Source organism: Bos indicus x Bos taurus, chromosome 24, assembly GCF_003369695.1.
Source record: "Bos indicus x Bos taurus breed Angus x Brahman F1 hybrid chromosome 24, Bos_hybrid_MaternalHap_v2.0, whole genome shotgun sequence".
NCBI classification, from domain to species: domain Eukaryota; kingdom Metazoa; phylum Chordata; class Mammalia; order Artiodactyla; family Bovidae; genus Bos; species Bos indicus x Bos taurus.
Window position 1 is genome coordinate 52478438 of NC_040099.1, and position 24049 is coordinate 52502486.

The window sequence follows — 24049 nt, forward strand, 5'->3', positions numbered from 1 at the left end:
GTACTTTGGAGGATCTGAATCTAAGGAGGTAGTATAGAGAGTCCCAGCTATAACAGATATTCAAGATAAAACAGAACTTGGCTGGATTCAAGTTACCAGATGTTAGTATTATGGCTTAGTTAGAAAGAAAACTCTTAATAGAATGAAACACAGTTGGAAGCATTTTGATCAAAATGGATTGGTTTTCATTTTAGAAATTAGTTTTATTGATTTTGAGATTTGATGTGGTACTTTTAAACACATGTTTTATAGCAAAATGGGTTCATAGGCAGTAAGTTCATCTGTAAGTTTCGTCTGCCTGGAGTATTTTTTTATATAACAACACTGCATTCTATAGTATCTATCACAACACTTCTGAGAATATGAATGCATGCAGTAAATCTGGTTGCAGCTTCCGCATGTGAAGAGGTGTTCTCCAAATATGACCAGGCATGCACAGTGCAGTATGACATGTAACTTTGTACAAATAGGGCATGGACGCCCACTGGGAGGAATCACTTCTCTGGACCTTCAGTTCTCAAACCCAAAAATGAGAGAATCAAGCCACATTATGTCTTGTTTCTTTTCAGGACTAACATTAATTTTAAGTTTGAGTGAGTGAGTGAAAGTTGCTCAGTCGTGTCCGACTCTTTGCGACCCCATGGACTATACAGTCCGTGGAATTCTCCAGGCCAGAATACTGGAGTGGGTAACCTTTTCTTTCTCCAGGGATCTTCCCAACCCAGGGATCGAACCCAGGTCTCCCACATTGCAGGCGGATTCTTTACCAACTGAGCCACAGGGAAGCCCAAGAATACTGGAGTGGGTAGCCTATCCCTTCTCCTGCGGATCTTCCCGACCGAGGAATTGAACCAGGATCTCCTGCATTGGAGGCGGATTCTTTACCAACTCAGCTATGAGGGAAGCCCCAATTTCAAGTTTAATCTGCTTCATTTCTTTGATTACAGTCTTCCAATGGGAGTGGAAGAAAAATTCCTTGAAGGAATTTTTGATCAATAGATGCACTATTATCAAACTCCCAGGAAACAGAGCCCTGGATTTTATAATTTCAGCTTTTATGGAGTTCATTTAAACCTTTAGATACCTTGTCTTATATAAACATAAATTAATCTACTCTCTAATGTCATATGCCTTCTGTCTTACAGGTCCAAAAAGTATTCTTTATTGGGTGGAAGTAACTTGCTTATCTCCAATGTGACAGACGATGACAGTGGAACTTACACCTGTGTTGTCACATATAAAAATGAGAATATTAGTGCTTCTGCAGAGCTCACAGTCTTGGGTAAGTGAATGACTTGAAATGAGTTGACCTTGTACCCTTCAAAATCTATCACCATGATGCTATGAATGCTTATCATTCAAATGCTTCCTATGTTTATTACTGTGAAATTGCCAAGTCCCAATACTCCACATGTGTCCTTGCTCTATGTTGATTAGTTACACAGGGGTTGAATGCAGTTTTTGAATCCTTGCTCATTGATTAAACTCCAGATATATCACTATTTAGTCTAACTATTCCAGTTATATAACTAAAACCTATCAAAAATTATTATCAAGCAAAAGTGGTAAATATCAAATGAGAGGTTCCAAAATATCTGGGAGAAATAAATAAGAGAAACGGTAGAAAAAAGTAGGTACTTGAGCAGAAAAGTTAAATGTCATTTGAGATGACAAGGTTTCTGACATTAAATCAGATGTATTAGTAAAGTTGTTTAGTTAAGATGGAAATACTGTAAACGTTAGATTGAAGATGAACCATTAAAATCAAATACTTCTAAAGAAAGCTTGCATAGCAAGAATCTAAATAAATGTCAGAGGCACGGATAAATTCATTAAATTGAGATAGGCAAAGTCATTGTGTCTCCTTGCAAATAAATAATTCTCATATGTGGTAGCTACTGAGTCAAACAAAATGTTGTGTTATCTACCCGGTTTCTTTTAACCAGCTTAATTTGAATCATGCAGTTTAGAGAAAGTGCTTTAATATTTCAATTTCAATTGCTTTCTCCTTTAGCAACAAGAAAAACTTGTTTATCAGTCTTTGAATTTTTTTCCTCTGAAATCTTTTTACCATTTAAAGAGTCTAGGAAAAATCATAGGCTTTCTAAAGATTATTCAGTAGAAATGAAAAGGTACAGTCTACTGATTATATCTGCTAACCTATATTGTAATATTACTAGGCTATACATTGTGCTTTAAAGTTTGCATTTGGCTTTAAAGTTTGTTCAGAAAATGCTTTCATCTGTACACAGTGTAATAATGTATACGATGGGTGAGGGAATGTTTTCTTTGTTCTTTGATCAAACCGTAACCATTCGACTAAGAATAAGCAAAGGACTCTAATTATTTGGTCTTAGAGATAGCATTATTCTAAGTAAAATATCAGCTAACTTCAAAATGGCAACAATTTAATTTACTCTTATTTTATATGGAAGTTTTTTTGTGAAACAACTTTTGCATTTGTAACATCAAAGTACTGGTATTACAGATTGGTTACCATAGAAATTATCTTGTATTTTACTGATTATAAGAGAAATGTGGTTATAGAATGAGCTAGAATTTGTGGTGACCTGAGCTAAACCTCTAAGTGCAAATACATGAAGTCTAATTAATCAAATTAATTCATTACTTAGACATGCAATGCTTCATTGATATTTAAATCAAACATCTATAAATACTGACTTCTGAAGATAAGCTTGCCAAGAAACACATGTATGGACACATAGATGTATGCACACATTTTGACTTTTGTGTCATCTTCCTCTGGGCATTCCTGTGCATGTATGTATGTTCTCTAGTCCTTGATTATTGAGCATTATTTTGTTTTGAAGTTTTATTTTTTCAAAAAGCAAGCACTAAGCTGACTTACCATTTTTATCAAGTTTTGTCACGTATTTGTTTATATCCTGAGGAAAAGTGTCAAAGAAAATTTATACTCTCACCAGCAGTACCAGAGTTTACCCCTCACGAGAGAGCATTCTCTAACAATTTACCAAATTGTCTCTTAATTCTAACTTGCGTTTTTATTAAATCCTTATTGTTTGTCTAATTTTCATGGACATTTTCATTTTATATTTTATGACTTGCTATCCATGTTTTTTGGTCTTTATACATTTACTGAAATAGTCATGTTTGTTGATTTGCAGGAACTCTTTATATAGAAGAATAGCAATGATTTGTATGCTCTGAGTATGTGTATATCTGCTGTTGTTCTGATTTGGTTAAATTTTATATAAGATACCAAGTCTTTCTCTTTATGGTTGCCTTTAGACTTTATTCTGAATGTATTCTGTTTCTAAAAATCTATTATCAATTGCAGGTTGAATATGTAAATTAGATGCATTATTAAATTTTAAATATAGATAGAGCTGTGTTTTTGTCTTGAGTTTCTTTCCTTTTTCCTCTATCCCCCGCTTCCTTCTTTTACTTCCTTCCCGAATCCCCTTGGTAACTGGCTATACATTTTAAGGATTTCCCATAGATTTAATATGATTTTGAACTGTTGTAGAAGGCATGGTGTAATGTGTGATGTGGTTGTTGATAACATTGTTTTATCTGTTCTATTCGGGCTTTAAAATACGTGTTGATACAGTAAAATATTCGATATAGTTTTTGATTCTTCTGATAATGAGTTGGCCAAAAAATTCATTTGGGTTTTTCTGTAACATTTTATCATTCAAGATATATATATATATATTTATAATAAAGCTCATCCTGTAAGACTGAGTTCATATGGAAAATATAATTTGTTACTTTTTTAAGGAAAAAATAACTTCATTATCAGTGTTAACTCATGTTTGGTTTTCATGATTTTAAGGAATTTACGCATAATTTAAGTTATTCATCTAATGGGCTTCCCTGGTGGCTCAGAGGTTAAAGTGTCTGCCTGCAATGTGGGAGACCTAGGTTCGATCCCTGGGTTGGGAAAATCCCCTGGAGAAGGAAATGGCAACCCATTCCAGTATTCTGGCCTGGAGAATCCCATGGATGGAGGAGCCTGGTGGGCTACAGTCCATGCGGTTGCAAACAGTCGGACACGACTGAGCGACTTCACTTTCACTTTTCACTTTAAGTTATTAATCAGATAAAATCCCACAGGAAATCCAAGCATGTGCTTATACATTTTAATCAAGCATTTTTCTTTAAAAAGAAAAAAAAGATTCTTTTTAACAAGTGTATTCATTTTGGGCTGCGCTGGGTCTTTCCTTTTTCAGCTGGCTTTCTCGAGTTGCGGTGAGCGGGGACACTCTCTAGCTGTGGTGCCTGGGCTTCTCGTGGAGGCGGCTTCTCTCATTGGGGAGCTCGGGCTCTCGGACACTACGTGGCTCATGGGTGGGGCTCCCGGGCTCTGGAGCTCGGGGGAGAGCACGCTCAGTTGCTCCACAGCATGTGGAATCTTCCCCAATCAGGAATTGAACCCGTGTCTCCTGCATTAGCAGGAGCCACCAGGGAAACCCCAAACGTGTGTTTTAGCAGACTCTTGTTTTGCCTTTCAACTCAGTCTTTTCTTAGACTGCCTTTACATGTGAACACGCATGAAGTAACAGATTATTCAAGTAGGATTTAATTTTACGTACAAGATAAAGAAATATGCTGTGGTTTTTGTCAGGAGTTTCAGAATTAATGTTCATTAAATATAATTTAAAATATTTGCATCCTAAAGTGGAATTTGAAATTGCCATAATACATAAACCTATTGAAGAGATCTGTATTAGACAAGATTAAGGACAATCATGTTTGAAATAAATAAAATATAAATAAATTTATGGTTAATAATAACCATTTATGTAATGTTTCTGACCTATAAGAATAACCAGCAATACAGTATTGGTAGCCCTGTTTTGAGTGCATGCACTGCGCTGGGTTTTGGAAAGGCTACACAAAGGTTTGAGGCCTGGCTTTGATGCAGTTGCTATATAGTTACAGATTCATGCATTCAGTTGTCTTCCTCACTTTCCCAGTAAGGTTTTTCCCTTGTTGCATGTGAACATTGAATCTGAAGCTATGAAGAACTGGTAGTCTCTGCCCTCATAAAAGAAAGAACCTCAAAAGCGATGGTGACAGGAGAAAGCTTGAGATTACAGTTACAGAGGAGGAGTCTTTGGATGCTATTGCCAGATTATATTTTGTTTAAATCATTAATGCCATGATTATTTTTAAACTCTAGCTTTTCTAAAAAAGGAACTAAAGAATGATATACTGTCAGTTCTTATCTTCAAAATGTCCAGACTTCCGGCTTAAGAACTATAATCATCATTTCTGAATATATGTTCATGCTTTTTCTGTATCTACCCAGTACCCTCAGGCACACTTCTCTACGTATATTAAGACAACCCTTAATAAACAGGAGGTTTGACACTGCCTTAGGTCTAAATTGATTCATTGTCTGAATCAATGCAGAAATGTATACTTGAAAAAGGTATTTGATCTTTAACCAATGAGGTGCTTGACCGTGGATAAACCCTGTGCCCTGTCTAACTTTCTAACAAAATATTTTATGTGATTTCCATGGGGCTCCTGGTTTTATCATACCACTGTTACAGACTGAAATGTTCCCCTCACATCTGTATGTTAACATCTTAATTCCCACTGTGAGTATATTTGGAGAGAGACCTTTACGTAAGTAATTAAGGTAAATGAGGTCATAAAGTCAGGGCCCTAATCCAAAAGAAACGATGTCTTCATTAGAAAAGAAAGAAGTGTCAGATCACTCTTTCAATGCACACACACAGAAGTAACCATATGAGGACACAGAGAAGAGCCATCATCTGTAAGCCAAAGAGACAGGTCTCACCAGAAACCGACCCTATCACCTGTAAGCCAAAGAGACAAGTCTCACCAGAAACCAACCCTGCTGGCACCTTGATCTTAGACTTCCAGCCTCCAGAACTGTGAAAACATTAAGTTTCCAGTTGTCTAAACCACCCAGTCTATGGTATTATGTAATGTCAGCACAACCAGACTAATATCTGTTAAAAATGTCCTTGATCAGTTTTATAGAGATAGAAGCTACAGTGGTGAAGTATATTACCAACATTTGTTACACACTGTTAGAATGGGCAATCTTAAATTTCCATGAGTGTAAAAAAAAAAAAAATCTACCTCTTACCTTACAATAGCAGTGAATGAAAGCCCGTTTCTTCATTTATACAATTGATTATATATAGTTCTAATATCAATATAAATTTAATGTCTGCATCTCTTATTTTTTTCATTATCATCATCTATTTAGTAATTTATAAGTATAAGATATCACATTTATAGATCCTGTCATTTTAATTTATTTGTCTCAATTTTAATAGTAAATATATAATTAACTATGAAAACATATGCTTGTTTCCTAAGTCAATTCTTAGATAGGCTGTATAAATTCAAATTTCTTGTAGCATGTCAATTGTCACACACCCTATCAACTCACAGATGTGCCCAGTAATGGAAGGAAACATGATAATTAAAATTTCATATGACTCTATGTCCTTTTATTTTTTACATATGGGTTAATTTTACATTTTTTTTCTGAAACATAATGTGTCATTTGCTGCTACTTTCTGAGCATGTGTAATTGACCAAGCAGAAATTGACACATCCGTCTCTTTGGAGAGTAAGTGGCACACTCACCTTCCATTAAGGTCTTCAGTCACTTCCTTTATAAACTCACTGGTGGGTTACCCATGTTGGGTTTTAGGCTTAGGTTCTCAGCCACGAATGGAAAGCAGTTATTGTAAGATATATTAAGATAATATTTATTCATTTATTGCAATATGGTAACTCTTTGGTTGAATGAAGTTCTTCAAAATTTATTGCTTCTGCCTAAGTCGCAGTTCTTAAATTTCATGTCATTCCATAATTGGCCTTTATTAACAGTGACCTCCCTCACCTTTATGCATTTAATGATCATAGTCATAAACACTGTGCCTTGGGTAAGTTTATATTGATTATGCTTCACAAGATAATTGCCAAATGGATCATATTGAAATTAGTTAAGATTTTTTTCATGGAGAGATATCCCAAAAGTAGAATACAAGTGCATAAAGTAGGGCAGAATTAAATTTAAAAAAATCATTTATTAGCTGCTTAATCCCATCACTGTGTTGATTTATTATAGTTACGTTCCTCCTTTGAGATCACCATTGTCATGAACCTATGCAGAAGTTCTATCCAAAATGATGATTAGAAAATTCTGTTGCATGCATAAGTGTGTCAGAATAGGAAAACTGGCAAATTCAGGCTGTTAGTAAAAAAAAAAAAAATTTGATATCAGTCCTACAATTACATCTGGCTGTGGAACTCCTGGTTGGATGAGTGGTAGGGTTTATTTATTTATTATACAGATATTTATATGAAGGCCTACCATGGAGATCTGTACTCTCCTTCCCTCTTTCTTTAGAGAAAACAATTTGAACGGTGTTTTGCATTTATCCTTGAGATGATTATGATCTAATTTTGTTCTTTCTCAGGCAGATAAGGAAGGATATAGAGGCCCAGAGGGAAAGGCAAAGGCTATGTACTAATTCAGAGCATTAAAAAGGCATCTAAGACTATGATTTTAATTAGCCCTAACCATCTCAGCAAGGTGAATTGACCATCTGTGGTTTAGAAGAAGAACTGCTGACAGTGGGGAAAAGCTGCCCGAAAGGGCATTCCATGCCAGCGTTTTCCTCAACCATTAGAAGTGCACAGTACCCCAGAAGGAGCTTAACTCTGTGAAAGGACTGGGACTAAATTAGACAGGAGTGTTTTAATTAAAGTTAGCAAGAGTTAGGGCTTCCCTAGTGGTTCATTGGTAAAGAATCTGCCTGCAGTGCAGGAGACCTGGATTCGATCCCTGGTTCAGGAAGATCCCCTGGAAGAGGGCATGGCAACACACTCGGGTATTTTTGCCTGGAGAATCCCACGGACAGAGGAGTGCGGCAGGCTGCAGTACATGGGGTCACATAGAGTCAGATACAACTGAAGTGACTAAGCAGCAGCAAGAGTTAGACCAGTGAGGATCTTTTTATATATATATATATATATATATTTCCTATATACTATCCAGAGAAGGAAATGGCAATCCATTCCACTATTACCTGGAGAATCCCATGGACAGGTGAGCCTGGTGGGCTACATTCCATGGGGTCACAAAGAGTCAGACACGACTAAGTGACTAACACACTATCTAATGTTTTTCTGATTTAATACTTAATATATATAGGTATATACTCATTTCAGTAATTTTACGTAGGTGTGGACTCATCTTTAGTAGAATCTGGTATGTTTCAGCAAGAAGCCTCCAGAGGATGCCTAGCATCCAGGCACCTGAAACTCACGCTGTGAGACCGAGGCTTCCCCCAGCACTTGGTGGCAGTGTACCTAAGGGCAAAAATTAACCAACTTGAAAACACAAGTCTTCAAATGGCGGATGATGATGTAGCATTTGGAGTTTCTATATGCACGTTGATCTATTTATTCATTTGTTCAACAAATGTGTTTTTAAAATGCAATAATATCTTTCCTAATGCTTAAAGAAACATCCTTATTGAATATCATTCATTGTAATTCACATACTAGACAATTCTGTCTCTATGAAAGTGAACGTGTTAGTCACCCAGTCATGTCTGATTCTTTGTGACTCCATGGACTATGGCCTTCCAGGCTCCTTTGTCCATGGGGATTCTCCTCTGTCCATGGGATTCTCCAGGCAAGAAGACTGGAGTGGGTTGCCATTTCCTTCTCCAGGGGATCTTCCCGATGCAGGGATCGAACCCAGGTCTCCTGCATTGCAGGCAGACTCTTTACCGTCTGAGCCACCAGGAAATAGATTTCCCTATTCTGGAAGTATGAACAAAATGGTAGAAGACATTGTGTTTTGTGACTGATTTTTTAGACTTAGCATAATATTTTCAAGGCTCATCCTTGCCGTATGCATCAGTACTCCATTTCTTCAGTGGTCAAATAGTATTCCACTTGTATAGATAGATTGCGTTTTATTTATCCACTCAGTTGATGTGCATTACAATTGTCTTCACCTTTTGCCTAGTATGAATAATTCTATGTAACACTTGTGTACAAGTTTTTGTGTAAACCTATGTTTTTGATTCTCTTAAGTATATGCCTAGAAGTGAAATTGCTAGTTGTGTGACAACTGTGTGTTTAATCATTTGAGTAAATACCAGGCTGTTTTCCAAAGCTACTGTATTATTTTACATTCTCCACAGCCGTGTGTGAGTTGTTCCATCTCTCTACATCCTCACCAACAATTGTTAATACCTGACATCTTTATTCTAGCCAACCTATTGTGTCCAGGATGGTATCTCATTGTAGGTTTGGTTTGAATTCCCCTAATGACTAATAATGTTGAGTATTTTTGTGGGATTATTGGCCATTTGTGTATGTTTCTTGAAGAAAATTCTATTCAGATTCTTTGTCCATAATTTATATAATGTATATAATTGAATCACCGGGATCCACAGTACAGGTCTCTTCAGAATCTCTTAACAGGCTAGTGTTTGGGAAATGTTGTGTGCAGTTAGCCAAGATGATAGAGTTAAAAGCCACTTTTTTTCCTGTGTTTGGGGGATGAAAGAGTGTTTTAGGAGAAGAATATCCCATTATCAGCAGTAAAGCTACACCAATTTAGCTTACATGTAATTGCAGCTTACTATGTACATTTCTGTTGGAACTGCCTACCCAATTAAAAGGGGAATTTTACCATGGTTAGTGGGTGTAGCCATTTTTTTGTTCTTTCAGTTCAGACCCATTACACATTTTGTAGGAAGCAACATGATGCCTTTTTAATCACAGCCCAGTGTTTCCCTCCTGCTAAGAAAAAATACATGTGATATTTGTGAGCTTGTATCCACTGCTGCTTTAGAGGATCAGCAAAGAAAATAATTAGCCCCGGTGATTAAATTATATAATATAATTTTCCCTTGGTGTGTTCTTAGTGACATTCAAAAAATAGTGAATCCAACTACTGAATTCTTGGTCATAACACTTTATCACTGATTTCCAGTGTATGAAAACAAAAGACATTTCAAATGAGCCTGGAGATTGGCGGGGGCGGGGGCGGGGGGGGGCGGTGTTCCTTAAAGGATGGTTAGTCAGGGAGAGGTGGGGATTGCGTATGTAATATTATGTTTCTCTTTTAGAATGCTAATTTAGGTTGTAAAATAACCTTGGGGATTAAGATTCCACAGGGTCACTGTGTAGACTTATGCAGGAAGGTGGAGGGAGAGGAGGAGCGTTTTCCTTCTTTGATTTTTTTGAAACAAAAATAAATTCATAAGAAATAAATTCTGACCTCAGAAGAAGATATCAGTGAGTGAGTTTTCCTTTCCCCTCCTCTTGACTGCCTTCATGTAAAAGAGGAGCAAGTTTATTCACATCTCCACTGAAAACTGCATGGTTTTCTTCTTTGTGGCTTAATGCTTTGTGGGATATTTTATTTTTATCAGCATCTCTCCTAAAATCAGGAGCATTTGTATGAAGGTGAAGCTCATCTTTTATCCTAGCCACAGCGCCTTCGTCCACATCTTGCTCTTCCCTCTGCTTTTCCAGTGTGCTCCAGTTTATAATACTTGATGATGTTACTGGGTGAGCGACTGAGAGCACAGTGCTGGATCTGTGTGTGGTCTCTGCATTGGGCCAATGGCAACTCCTCTGCAGAGCTGCTGTGAAGATTGTATGTGTTTGTGCTAAACTGCTTTAGTTGTGTGTGACTGTCTGTGACCCTGTGGACGGTAGCCCGCCAGGCTCCTCTGTCCATAGGATTCTCCAGGCAAGAATACTGGAGTGGGTTGCCGTGCCCTCCTCCAGGGTATGAAGATTACGCTGAGTGAAATGATACATGTTCAGTGCAGCTTCAGGACAATGCCTAGAATAGAGCAGATATTTGATAAGTGGCATCATTATCATTATCTGGCCATTAACATGCATTCTGCTTGATTACGCAAACTCAGAATGCAAGTCTCATTTAGATTTTATAAGTTGGATGGGTCTTGCCATCTCCTGACATTTCAGGGAAGCTCCAGGAGAAAGAAACTGTGTTAGAGGAGAATTCTAGAAGTGACTCTAAGAATGGTGGAACTTAGGGCACTAAAATTTATGTAACATAAGGAATCACTGAACCAAAGTTGTAGAACGGAGGGAAAATGAACGAGTTCTGCTGCCTTGAGTGGGCTCTAGAGTCTCATGGTTTGGACATGAACCAGGGTCTAGTACATGTGAAGCATTAAATAAATATTAGCTATTATGATTTTCAGAAATAATCTGAGCTAGAAGTATTATAGACTTTCTTACAGGAACTTAAGAAGTGTTCTACCATTATTTACTATTTACCAAAGACTGTGAAAAATGTCAGCATTGTAAATTATTAAATGAAAATCACCTAGAAAATAAATATTCACAATTAAGTTAGCTTTGGATAATAAGGAATATTTATCATTCACATGTATTATACACATGAAAACTTTCAAAATAAGTAAATAGAGTTTGGTTTAATGAATATGTTCTCAGTGTTGCAATACATTAAATCCAGTCATGAGCTTTGGACACTCTTTTTCTTATATCCTACTTACATTAAATCTGTAATAGTTCAACCTCCAGAATGTATTTCAGATCTATGTGCTTTTCTCCATCTTGACTTTGCTCACTCTCAATAAATCCAACAACTCTCACCTGTTACCTGGAACAGACCTATAATATCCTGTCTTTCCATCAATGGGATACATTACTGTATCCCATTCTCACCCATTAATCAGAATACATTACGTCCCTCCTTAGAAATGGAAACTCTTAAGGCCCTTCAATTTTTTTTTTCTTTTTTCTTTACTAAACTAAAAACTCTGTACTACATCTTACTAACCACTGTGGGATTTAGCTTGTGTTAAATTTTCTAACTTCATCACATCTTACCTTTCTTCCTAAGCCTCCCATCCCGGCTTCCTGTCTGTTCCTTGAACAAACCAATTTTCAGCCTCAAGCATTTGGAGGCAGCTTCCAATTCCCTTGTGGCTCAGCTGGCAAAGAATTGGCCTGCAATGCAGGAGACCTGGGTTTGATCCCTGGGTCGGGAAGATCCCCTGGAGAAGGGAAAGGCCACCCACTCCAGTATTCTGGCCTGGAGAATTCCATGGACCAGTCCATGGGGTCTCAGAGAGTCAGACACGACTGAGTGACTTTCACTTTCCAGTGTCTGGAGTTATCTTCCCTCAGCTCTTTGAGTGACTACTCCTTACCCAGATCATATCACAAATATCACCTTCTTATGGAGTTTATCCTCCTTGTCCACTCTGACTAAAGCAGCCTCTTTCAGTTACACTGTTCCACCATCCTGTTTTTTTTTTCCCCCTTTGTAGTACTTATTGCAATCTGTTATTACTTTGTCCTCATTCTGTCTTCATAAGAGTAGAGTCCTTATCTATTTTTTCATTGTTATGTATCCCCAGAAACGAATCAATCAATCATTGTGTTGAATTAGTGATATTTTGCCATCACCATCTGCATCGATGTTTTCATAACTCACATTTATCAGGCACACATTATTTGCCAGGCATTGTGCAAAGTGCTGTTTTCTCATGTAATAGATCCAAAATCTCTAAGGGAGGTAGTCTTCTTATTTCCATTTTTATCTCCACTTTAGAGATGAGGAAATTGAGACTCATCATCATTCCTCGTGTCGTCCCTGTCACCATCATCAACACCACCACCATCATTATTTTAGGAAGCAGAATTAGAATTGGTGCTGTCTTTCTCAGAAAGTGGTAAGAGAAAGGAATAGGGACCTTAGATGGAGAAAATCCATCAAGACAACCCAAATGAGTCATTCAGACAGGTGGATCATCAGGGCAGGCTTCTGGTAAATAAACACAAACCCCCGAAATCTTAGACGTTGTATAATTCTCAAGGTTTGATCTCCAGGTCAGCAGCACCGGCATCACTTGTGAAAGTGAAAATGAAGTCACTCATCATGTCCGACTCTTTGCAACACCACAGACTGTAGCCCACTAGACTTCTCCATCCATGGGATTTTCCAGGCAAGAGTACTGGAGTAGATTGCCATTTCCTCCTCCAGGGGACCTTCCTGACCCAGGGATCAGGGATTGAGCCCAGGTCTCCTGCACTGTAGGCAGATGCTTTACCATCTGAGCCACCAGGAAAGTCCAAGGGATCACTTGTAAGCCTGTTAGAAACGCAAATTTGCTGCCCTTGCCTACTGAATCAGAAACCCTGGAGTTGGATGTAAGAAACTGCATCTCAGTAAGGCTTCCTAGCGGAGAAAGCAATGGCACCCCACTCCAGTACTCTTGCCTGGAAAATCCCATGGACGGAGGAGCCTGGTAGGCTGCAGTCCATGGGGTCTCTAGGAGTCAGACACGACTGAGCGACTTTACTTTCACTTTTCACTTTCATGCATTGGAGAAGGAAATGGCAACCCACTCCAGTATTCTTGCCTGGAGAATCCCAGGGACGGGGGAGCCTGTTGTGCTGCCATGTATGGGGTCGCACAGAGTTGGACACGACTGAAGCGACTTAGCAGCAGCAGCAAGGCTTCCTAGAGAATTCGTAACCACTTCTTTAAGAAAAAGAAGGTCTATCTGGGAGGTAGCAAAAGGAAAGTGAAATTAACAAGAGTAAGACAAGACATGCATTCAAAAACCAAAACCAACAGCCAAAAGTAAGGTTAACAGGCCGTGTGCAAAGACACAGACCTGTTATCAAGGCTGGAGGATAAGGGAGGGAGGGGCTTGGATATAAGGAAGAACAGTCAAGGTAGAGAATGGGGTGGCAGGAGGTGGGGAGTCAAGTAGGCCTAGACACTATCCAAATGGTCTTAATCGCTCTCACCTGCAGCTCTTACTCAAGTTGTTAAAATTTCCCTCTGATACACAGGATTAGCAAGGGAGCATGAGATTGGACTAAGCCAAAAGTAGAATTAAAAAAAAAGCAAAGACAGAACAAGGCTCCCATGGCTCCCATTATATCTACTGGAAGGATGTGGGCCTCGGGATGAAGATGGGCCATGATGACTGCACTGAGACAGATGTGTAAGTTTGCAGATGACTCTGAAACTGTTCCAGGGAGATGGATGTATCTTGCAAGAACACTTTGTAATAGGCAAAATAACAGAGGATACATTTCAGCTGCCGCAAGTATAACACACTATGTCTGGGGAAATGTAATCCAAACTATGCTGGTAATATGAATTACTCTCCTGTATTACTTTTGTCCAGGGAGAAACTTGATATCTGAATCTATGTCAACTATTTCTTGAAGATAGTCCGGTGTGGAGTGGCAGCTCAAAAGATCGACCAAATGGCAGAGATAGCATTGAAAAAAATTGATTAAAAAAAACAGGATTATATAATTTTGTTAAATCTTTGAACAGAATGAATAATGTTTCTGAACTTGGAATAGAGATCATGGTTCTATTGAGTACATTCCATCAAGGCCATAAAACAGTTAGAGAAGCCTGAAAGCTTAACAGAACTGATCAAAGGAATAAAATAGTAAGACCAGATGAGAAATTATTAGTTCAGAAAAATGATGGCTGAAAAGGGACACAATCAAATTCATGTCCATGAAGGATATTAGTAAGTGGAGCTTGGTCATTCAACAAATTCAAGAATACGATACCTTGGAGAATGTTCTTGAAGCTTGAAGGTAACTTTAGGATGAAAAAGAAAAATCGTGTTAGATTTCTTTTCATACCTGGTGGTAAATTTATTGATGTTGTTCCCCACAAGGGAGTTCATAAATTAGAAAGATAATAAGTAATATAAATAACAATTTTATTTTAGAAAATAATATTAAAAATGGTTTCCTTAACATTTAAGGAAGACATTATTGGAGATACATTAATACTTATGCATTCTCATGAAAATCAGACTCTAGTAATTAATGGCTGATTCTGTATTATAGTTTTAAACTAGTCTTTAACATATATGTATATATACACGCACAAACACACACTCATATTCACACACACGCATATACATATATAAATTTGTATTTTCTCTCCTTTAAAATAAAATTTTATGAAAGAAACATGTACACATTAATTATAGACACATTTAAAAATGCAGAAGAGTATACAAATAGTAAATGGTAACACAAATAGTATGCAAATAATATACAAATAGCTTACTAGTATACTATTAATATTTTACTGTGCTATTTTCTGTACATGGTTAAAATTTGTACTTGATTCTAATTTTTAAATGTATTTACTGATTCTAGAATTTTGTCACTATGTAAAATGTTGATTTAATAAGCATTTTTATTCATAACATGAAAATACTAGTATTCCGTGAAACCACATTACCAGAATGTAAGGTTTTGACTGTACAGTTCAAAATGAGTTAGACTGTGAACTTCTTGTTTTATTTCTTAATCTGGTTTTAGTATTCAAGTTTATTATACTCATGAAATTAAGTAGTTTTCGAATTCTGCATTATTCCTATAAGCACATTTTGTGCCTGATGAACTATGGAATGAGGTTTGTGACATTGTACAGGAGACAGGGATCAAGACCATTCCCATGGAAAAGAAATGCAAAAAAGCAAAATGGCTGTCTGGGGAGGCCTTACAAATAGCTGTGAAAAGACGAGAAGTGAAAAGCAAAGGAGAAAAGGAAAGATATAAACATCTGAATGTAGAGTTCCAAAGAATAGGAAGAAGAGATAAGAAAGCCTTCTTCAGCAATCAATGCAAAGAAATGGGAAAGACTAGGGATCTCTTCAAGAAAATCAGAGATACCAAAGGAACATTTCATGGAAAGATGGGCTCGATAAAGGACAGAAATGGTATGGACCTAATAGAAGCAGAAGATATTAAGAAGAGATGGCAAGAATACACAGAAGAACTGTACAAAAAAGATCTTCACGACCCAGATAATCATGATGGTGTGATCACTGACCTAGAGCCAGACATCCTGGAATGTGAAGTCAAGTGGGCCTTAGAAAGCAGCACTATGAACAAAGCTAGTGGAGGTGATGGAATTCCAGTGGAGCTATTCCAAATCCTGAAAGATGATGCTGTGAAAGTGCTGCACTCAATATGCCAGCAAATTTGGAAAACTCAGCAGCGGCCACAGGACTGGAAAAGTTCAGTTTTCATTCCAATCCCAAAGAAAGGCAATGCCAAAGAATGCTCAAACTACCGCACAATTGTACTCATCTCACACGCTAGTAAAGTCATGCTGAAAATTCTCCAAGCCAGGCTTCAGCAGTACGTGAACCGTGAACTCCCAGATGTTCAAGCTGGTTTTAGAAAAGGCAGAAGAACCAGAGATCAAATTGCCAACATCTGCTGGATCATGGAAAAAGCAAGAGAGTTCCAGAAAAGCATCTATTTCTGCTTTATTGACTATGCCAAAGCCTTTGACTGTGTGGATCACAATAAACTGTGGCAAATTCTGAAAGAGATGAGAATACCAGGCCACCTGACCTGCCTCTTGAGAAATTTGTATGCAGGTCAGGAAGCAACAGTTAGAACTGGACATGGAACAACAGACTGGTTCCAAATAGGAAAAGGAGTACATCAAGGCTGTATATTGTCACCCTGTTTATTTAACTTATATGCAGAGTACATCATGAGAAACGCTGGACTGGAAGAAGCACAAGCTGGAATCAAGATTGCTGGGAGAAATATCAATCACCTCAGATATGCAGATGACACCACCCTTATGGCAGAAAGTGAAGAGGAACTCAAAAGCCTCTTGATGAAAGTGAAAGAGGAGAGTGAAAAAGTTGGCTTAGAGCTCAACATTCAGAAAATGAAGATCATGGCATCCGGTCCCATCACTTCATGGGAAATAGATGGGGAAACAGTGGAAACAGTGTCAGACTTTATTTGGGGGGCTCCAAAATCACTGCAGATGGTGACTGCACCCATGAAATTAAAAGACGCTTACTCCTTGGAAGGAAAGTTATGACCAACCTAGGTAGCATATTCAAAAGCAGAGACATTACTTTGCCAACAAAGGTCCGTCTAGTCAAGGCTATGGTTTTTCCTGTGGTCATGTATGGATGTGAGAGTTGGACTGTGAATAAGGCTGAGTGCCGAAGAATTGATGCTTTTGAACTGTGGTGTTGGAGAAGACTCTTGAGAGTCCCTTGGACTGCAAGGAGATCCAACCAGTCCATTCTGAAGGAGATCAGCCCTGGGATTTCTTTGGAAGGAATGTTGCTAAAGCTGAAACTCCAGTACTTTGGCCACCTCATGAGAAGAGTTGACTCATTGGAAAAGACTCTGATGCTGTGAGGGATTGGGGGCAGGAGGAGAAGGGGACAACAGAGGATGAGATGGCTGGATGACATCACTGACTCGATGGATGTGAGTTTGAGTGATTTCCAGGAGTTGGTGATGGACAGGGAGGCCTGGCATGCTGCGATTCATGGGGTCGCAAAGAGTCGGACATGACTGAGCGACTGATCTGATCTGTTTAGTATGTAAAGGCTGTTTATGTCTTTATGTGGTATATCTTTTAATAGCACATAAAGGCTCCCATTGACGGAGGAGCCTGGTAGGCTGCAGTCCATGGGTCGCAAAGAGTCAGACACGACTGAGCGACTTCACTTTCACTTTTCACTTTCCTGCATTGGAGAAGGAAATGGCAACCCACTCCAGTGTTCTTGCCTGGAGAATCCCAGGGACGGGGGAGCCTGGTGGGCTGCCGTCTATGGGGTTGCACAGAGTCAGACACGACTGAAGCAACTTAGCAGCAGCAAGGGCATCCTGTGTTTGTTCATATCTACCCAATTTGAAATAATTTGTCTTTTCTAAGGAGAGTTTCACTTAGTCATTTATTATCACACACAATTTAAATTATTGTCATGAGATCTTTGAGAAAACAGATTGTGTGTTTGAATATTGGTGCTGTTTACTAGTTATTATTGAGAATTTGCATGAAGACTTAAATAGTGAATTTAAAGTACTTCGTATAATTTTTGCCACAAAGTAAAGTATTCTCTGAAGTAGCAGGTGGCACTGGTGGTAAAGAACCCAACTGCTCCTGCAGGAAACATTAGAGATGCAGATTTGATCCCTGGGTGGAGAAGATCCCCTGGAGGAGGGCGTGGCAGCCCACTCCAGTATTCTTTCCTAGAGAATCCCATGGACAGAGGAGCATGGCGGGTTACAGTCCATGGCCTCACAGTCGGGCAGAACTGAGGCAGCTTAGCACACATGCATGCATATATACATACACTACATCTTCTATGTGTTTTTAATTGATATGTGGAAGCATTTTCTGTATCATTTACAGGGACAGTGTATATCAGTTCAGTTCAGTCGCTCAGTCGTGTCTGACTTTTTGCGACCCCATAAATCGCAGCACGCCAGGCCTCCCTGTCCATCATCAACTCCAGAGCTCACTCAGACTCACGTCCATCGAGTCGGTGATGCCATCCAGCCATCTCATCCTCTGTCATCCCCTTCTCCTTCTGCCCCCAATCCCTCCCAGCATCAGTCTTTTCCAATGAGTCAACTCTTCGCATGAGGTGGCCAAAGTACTGGAGTTTCAGCTTTAGCATCATTCCTTCCAAAGAAATCCCAGGGCTGATCTCCTTCAGAATGGACTGGTTGGATCTCCTTGCAGTCCAAAGGACTCTCAAGAGTCTTCTCCAACACCACAGTTCAAAAGCATCAATACTTCGGCGCTCAGTCCTCTTCACAGTCCAACTCTCACATCCATACATGACCACTGGAAAAACCATATAGTGATGGTTAAAACTTCAATTCTCTAAGCAAAGATCCCATCCATGTACCTCATATTTTTAACATTCAGAAAAAAGCAAAGGAGATTTTCCCTGTGTTATTACTGTAATATTTAATAGGACTTGGAAGGGATGGCTAATGAGAATATCAATGTTTGGTAATAAACCTGGGTTTTAAATAATAAGAAAGATTTTATTTTGGTGAATAACATTTCTTTATCTCACTTTATACAAGGAGTATACAATTGGAGAAGCAGAGCTGCTTCCTTGGGAATGTGGACGATTAAAGAACCAGATTTGCCTCCTCAAGGTGAGAGCCTGGTAAAGAAACTAAGAGTGTTAGAGTTAGGAAATGACACCTCTAGGGTCCAAGTTTTCTTAACACAGGACTGGGGGATTTTGGCAGAAAGTAACACCTGTGGCTGACAATTTGTTACATAAGTGAATATTGAGACCCTGGGTCAATAACATTTGAGTAACAAAAGGCATATTAATACATCTCTAGTCAATGAGTTGTTAAATCTAAAAGTTAAAGGCAAAATCACTGAAGACCAGGAATTCCAACCCTTTAGTTCTGCATGGAAACTGGCTATGTTATTGCAGCCAATAGTCTGAAGCCTAGAGTCACAGCCTTCAAAGAAGCAAGGCAAAAATACTCAGTTTTCCTGAAAGAGTTTTACAAGCAAGAGCCCATGGAAAGCATTGATAAAGAAGATCAGCCCTGGGTGTTCTTTGGAAGGAATGATGCTAAAACTGAAACTCCAGTACTTTGGCCACCTCATACGAAGAGTTGACTCATTGGAAAAGACTCTGATCCTGGGAGGGATTGGGGGCAGAAAGAAAAGGGGACGACAGAGGATGAGATGGCTGGATGGCATCACTGCCTCGATGGACGTGAGTCTGAGTGAACTCCGGGAGTTCGTGATGGACAGGGAGGCCTGGCATGCTGTGATTCATGGGGTCTCAAAGAGTCGGACATGACTGAGCAACTGAACTGAACTGAAAGGAGAGGGAGTTAAGAAATCTATTCAAAGAAGAAAGAGATTTTTAAAATGTATCGCAAAGGTGCTTATAGTGTGATTTCTACCAGCAGTAACATCATCTGGGAATATGTTAGAAATGCAAAATTGTTCTCCACCCCATTCCTACTGCAAAAGACACGGTAGAGGAAGGGGCCCAACCATCTGTGTTCCCTCGGGGGACTGTAGTGCAGGAGAAGCAGTGGACTCTAGAGGAGATCAGGGGCCATGCTGTATGTGGATCAACAACTCCATCTCCAACCGTAGCCACAGATGGCATCACTGTGTTACAGCTTAACATGATACTCGTGGTGAGAAACTTAAAGGACCCAGGGCTTTGCTTTATTGTCTGTCTGTTTTAGTCTAGCTTGTTTAAGAAGGCAGGTTAATGACGTGATAGAGCACTTCTCATTGACTCTCTTGGGGGCATTTGAATTGATAACCACTAAGCTATCAAAAAATGTGTGTTTCTAGAATACCGAGTGTCTACACAATGCTGAATAAATACACATTGTTGTTTAGTCAGTAAATTGTGTCTGATTCCTCTTTTGTGACCCCTTGGACTGTAGCCCACCAGGTAGCTTCTGTCCATGGAATTTCCCAGGCAAGAATACTGGAGTGGCTTGCCATTTCCTTCTCCAGGGTATCTTCCCAATCCAGGGATCAAATCTATATCTCTTGTATTGGCAGGCAATTTTTTTGTTTGTTTGTTTTTTACCACAGAGCCAGCAAATATCGTGTTACTATGTTGTACTATTTATAAATGAAGGTCACTCATGACAGTCCTGCTAAATTTGACGTTTATCCTCCTAGTCTCCCCCAAATCTTCCATTGTCAGTGCTAGTGTTTTGTTTGAAAACATGAACTTAGATTTTGACCCAAAATAAAATAAACCTTTCTAAGATTTATATGAGTAATGCTTAAGATAAATGACTATTATATTAATACAACATTAAATTTGTCGTATTTTTAAAAACTCACTTCCCTTTCCTTCCCCACTCACCTTGAAAACATACCAGAAATATATTGATATGGGTGTGAGAAAAATTAGAGCCAGTAATCCAATCCAGGGCCAGAATATGGCTCTTGCCTCCAGTGTGACACTTAAGGGAATGCCTGCTTGTCTTGACTCTGGGTTGGCCTAAGTATATATACATTGAAACATACTGGGAATTCAGGTCTCCAGGAGTTTTACTTATATAAAATTTGAGGTATCCCCAGAAAAAGAGGATTGAGGGAAAGTAGCTTTTAACCTAAAACATCTTTATTTTGTAAAAACAAAAATTATGTTAAATAAGGCATTCCACAGGGACCTTTTTATGTCGGTTAAGTAGAAAGACATGCTTTGCTCTTGAATAATGCAAAATGTCCACATATTTATACCATCAGCCCTCCATATCCATTGGTATCGTATCCGCAAATTCTGCATCTGCAGATTGAACCAAGCACAGAATGAAAATATTTTTTAAAAATTCACAAAGTTTCTTGGGACTTCCTTGGCAGTCTAGTTGTTAAGACTCTGCACTTCCAATGCGGGGGGAAATGGATTTGATCCATTGGTTGAACTAAGATCCCAAATATGGCGTGGCAAAAAAATAAATACAAAGTTCCAAAAATCAATACTTGAATATCACAAAGCAACTTTTTTGCATAGCATTTGCATTGTATTCCATATTATAATATTATATAATATTCCATATTATAAGTAATCTAGAGATTATCTAAAGTATACAGGAGGATGTATAGCCTGTATGCAAATACTACACCATTGTATGCATAGGACTTGATCGTTGCCGTATTTCTGTATCCACAAAGGGAGGGGGAGGTCCTGGAACCAGTCCCCCTTGGATATTGAGGGGTGACTGTTCTGGTTGACTCCTTATACTGGATACTCTCCAAATCCTGAATTTGGTTGTCTAAGCAAGAGCACCTTGGCATCAGACTGCAGTGATGTAAATAACCGACAGTTCCCTGTAGTTGGAAGTAAGGAGGGTAGCGGGAGACCTAGGACAGCAGTGTGTTCTGGTCCACTTAAGGATTTCTAGAGGAAGTTTATCAGAGTGTAACTGATCTCATTAAGTGGTGGTTTGAGCACAAGTACCTAACATGTGTGAGAGAGGCAAATGAAAAGTGATCACCTTATTATATCAGTCTTCAAATGCTTTATTACTTTTCGACCTGGAAGTTAGGAACGGGGCTCAGGCCTGCTTACAAGGATCGTGGGGAATACATCTGGTGGAAGTAGCCATCCGTGCACGCTGCCAGAGACGAGAGTCACATTCTATCTGGCTGCCAAAGTCCCAGGTCCCAAGTTTCCAAACTGCCTGGCCAGTTAGGAACAACTCTGGCTGAAGTTGCATGTTCAAGAATCCATAAAGGATGCCTGCTGCTGAATTTCAAATGTAAAGTGCCCTGTAGTTGTGTTTTTAAGAAGGTAGCTGTGACATATTTAGGAGGCACTGATGAAGGGAAGACCTGTAATGTAAGAGTCAACAACTCCAGTCTCTTACAAGTAGAAAGACATTTGTTTTATTTTAATTACTGTTAAAGAGCAAGCACAAAAGCACATCTCTGTAAGTATTCTAGCTAAATTAAGTAAAATAATATTAGCAGCACAAAAGTCTTTAAAAGATGGAGAATAACAAAAAGAATGTTATTAGGATTAATACAACATTATTATTGAGTCAGGATATATAGAGAATATTTTGTTGTGCTGATATTTTGTGTGTTATTATGACTTTTATTGTCATGCAAACTAACTTTATAAGACTCCCTAGAAATCACTCCTGGTCCTCCTCTTTCTCCAAAACCATTATATATAAAGAAGTCTTAGGTTAGTTTCTAACCCACTAATTCCTCTATCATCGTGAGTGTGAGAGAGTGTGTGTGTGTGTGTGTGTGTGTGTAAGTAATTTATTCTGAATATTCAGGATATAGACTGGATTGGGAAAGGAGCTTCTACAATTATGAGTGATACTGAAAAATAAGAGTTGTCACTTATTTAGTGCTTCTTGTACAGCAGACACCACACTAGTATTTCACATGAACTTATGCTTCTGTTTACTACAGTTCAGTAAAGTATGCATCCAGTCCCTGTTTTATGAATTAGAGGACTGAGACTGAGAGAAGATTAAACGGCTTGCATTCATAGCTAATAGCCATCCGAGTCTGGATTTAGGTTTATGTTCTTTCGTCCCCCGCATGTGAACCCCCTGGGTCAGCCCTCTCTCCTGCTGCTTCCAGGCTTGTGACTCTATTCCAGCTCCCGAGCAACTTCCCCTGTTGTTAGCACACCCAGAGTGAACCCTCATCCACTGAGGGCTAAGTTAGACCAGATCTTAGGCTTAACAGTAACATATTTCCTTTAATGAGGGCTTCCCAGGTGGCTCAGTGGTAAAGAATCTGCCTGCCAATGTGGGAGACACAAAAGATGTGGGTTCCATCCTTGAGTCAGGCAGATCCCCTGGAGTAGGAAATGGCAACCCTCCAGTATTCTTGCCTGAAAAATTCCATGGACAGAGTAGCCTGGTGGGCTGCAGTCCATGGGCTTCCAAAGAGTTGGACTTAACTGCACTTAACTGCACGCGCACACACACACACCTTGTTTAATCTTCACACTATGTGATGTATCATCATTGTACCCCTCTTTCAAATGTGAAAACCAAGGCTCTGAGAGCTTAAGTAAATTGCCTTGGTCACACAGCTAGGGCATAGTTGAATCAAGACTCAGATCCAGATGGATTTTCCTCCAGATGTCATGCTCTCAACTATTATGTAAATCAGGCTCACGCCATGCCATGCCTCCACTGTGATATAGCAGGGAAACCTCTGGATCAATCGTCACAGATGTCAAGGTTTTATCCCAGATGTGGCCCTTGCCAAGACCTGTCTCTTACCTCTGCGTAAAGTGAAAGTGAAGTCGCTCAGTCGTATCCGACTCTTTGCGACCCCATAGATTGTACCAGGCTCCTCCGTCCATGGAATTCTCCAAGCAGCAGTACTGGAGTAGGTTGCCATTTCCTTCTCCATGGGATCTTCCCAACTCAGGTATTGAACCTGGGTCTCCCACACTGCAGACAGACGCTTTACCGTCTGAGCTACCAGGGAATCCCCTTACATCTGTAGGGCAATGTTATTAATCTTTCCTGCCCCATATAAGTCATATCTTTGTTGTGAGACTTTAGCCAGAAGCTGAGGTGGGATAACTCTCACCTCTAGTCAGTGCTGAAATACTGTGAGCAGCTTGAGAGGCTGGGGCTGCCGTAATGATCTGCATGCTGCGTCTCACACAAGCTAGAAGAGTTCTTGACTTTGAAGCTTTTCAAGACTCAG

At 39.1% G+C, this 24049-nt stretch overlaps 1 protein-coding gene across 3 annotated transcripts in view; it reads left to right on the top strand.

Annotated features, from left to right (window-relative positions):
• The window catches only part of DCC (DCC netrin 1 receptor), a 1303205-nt gene that overhangs the window by 604527 nt on the left and 674629 nt on the right, over nucleotides 1-24049 (top strand). For all 3 annotated transcript variants that reach the window (XM_027525589.1, XM_027525591.1, XM_027525590.1), the window contains exon 5: nucleotides 1146-1282. In XM_027525589.1, the coding sequence (XP_027381390.1) occupies nucleotides 1146-1282 (137 nt within the window). The remainder of the gene's footprint in view (nucleotides 1-1145; nucleotides 1283-24049) is intronic.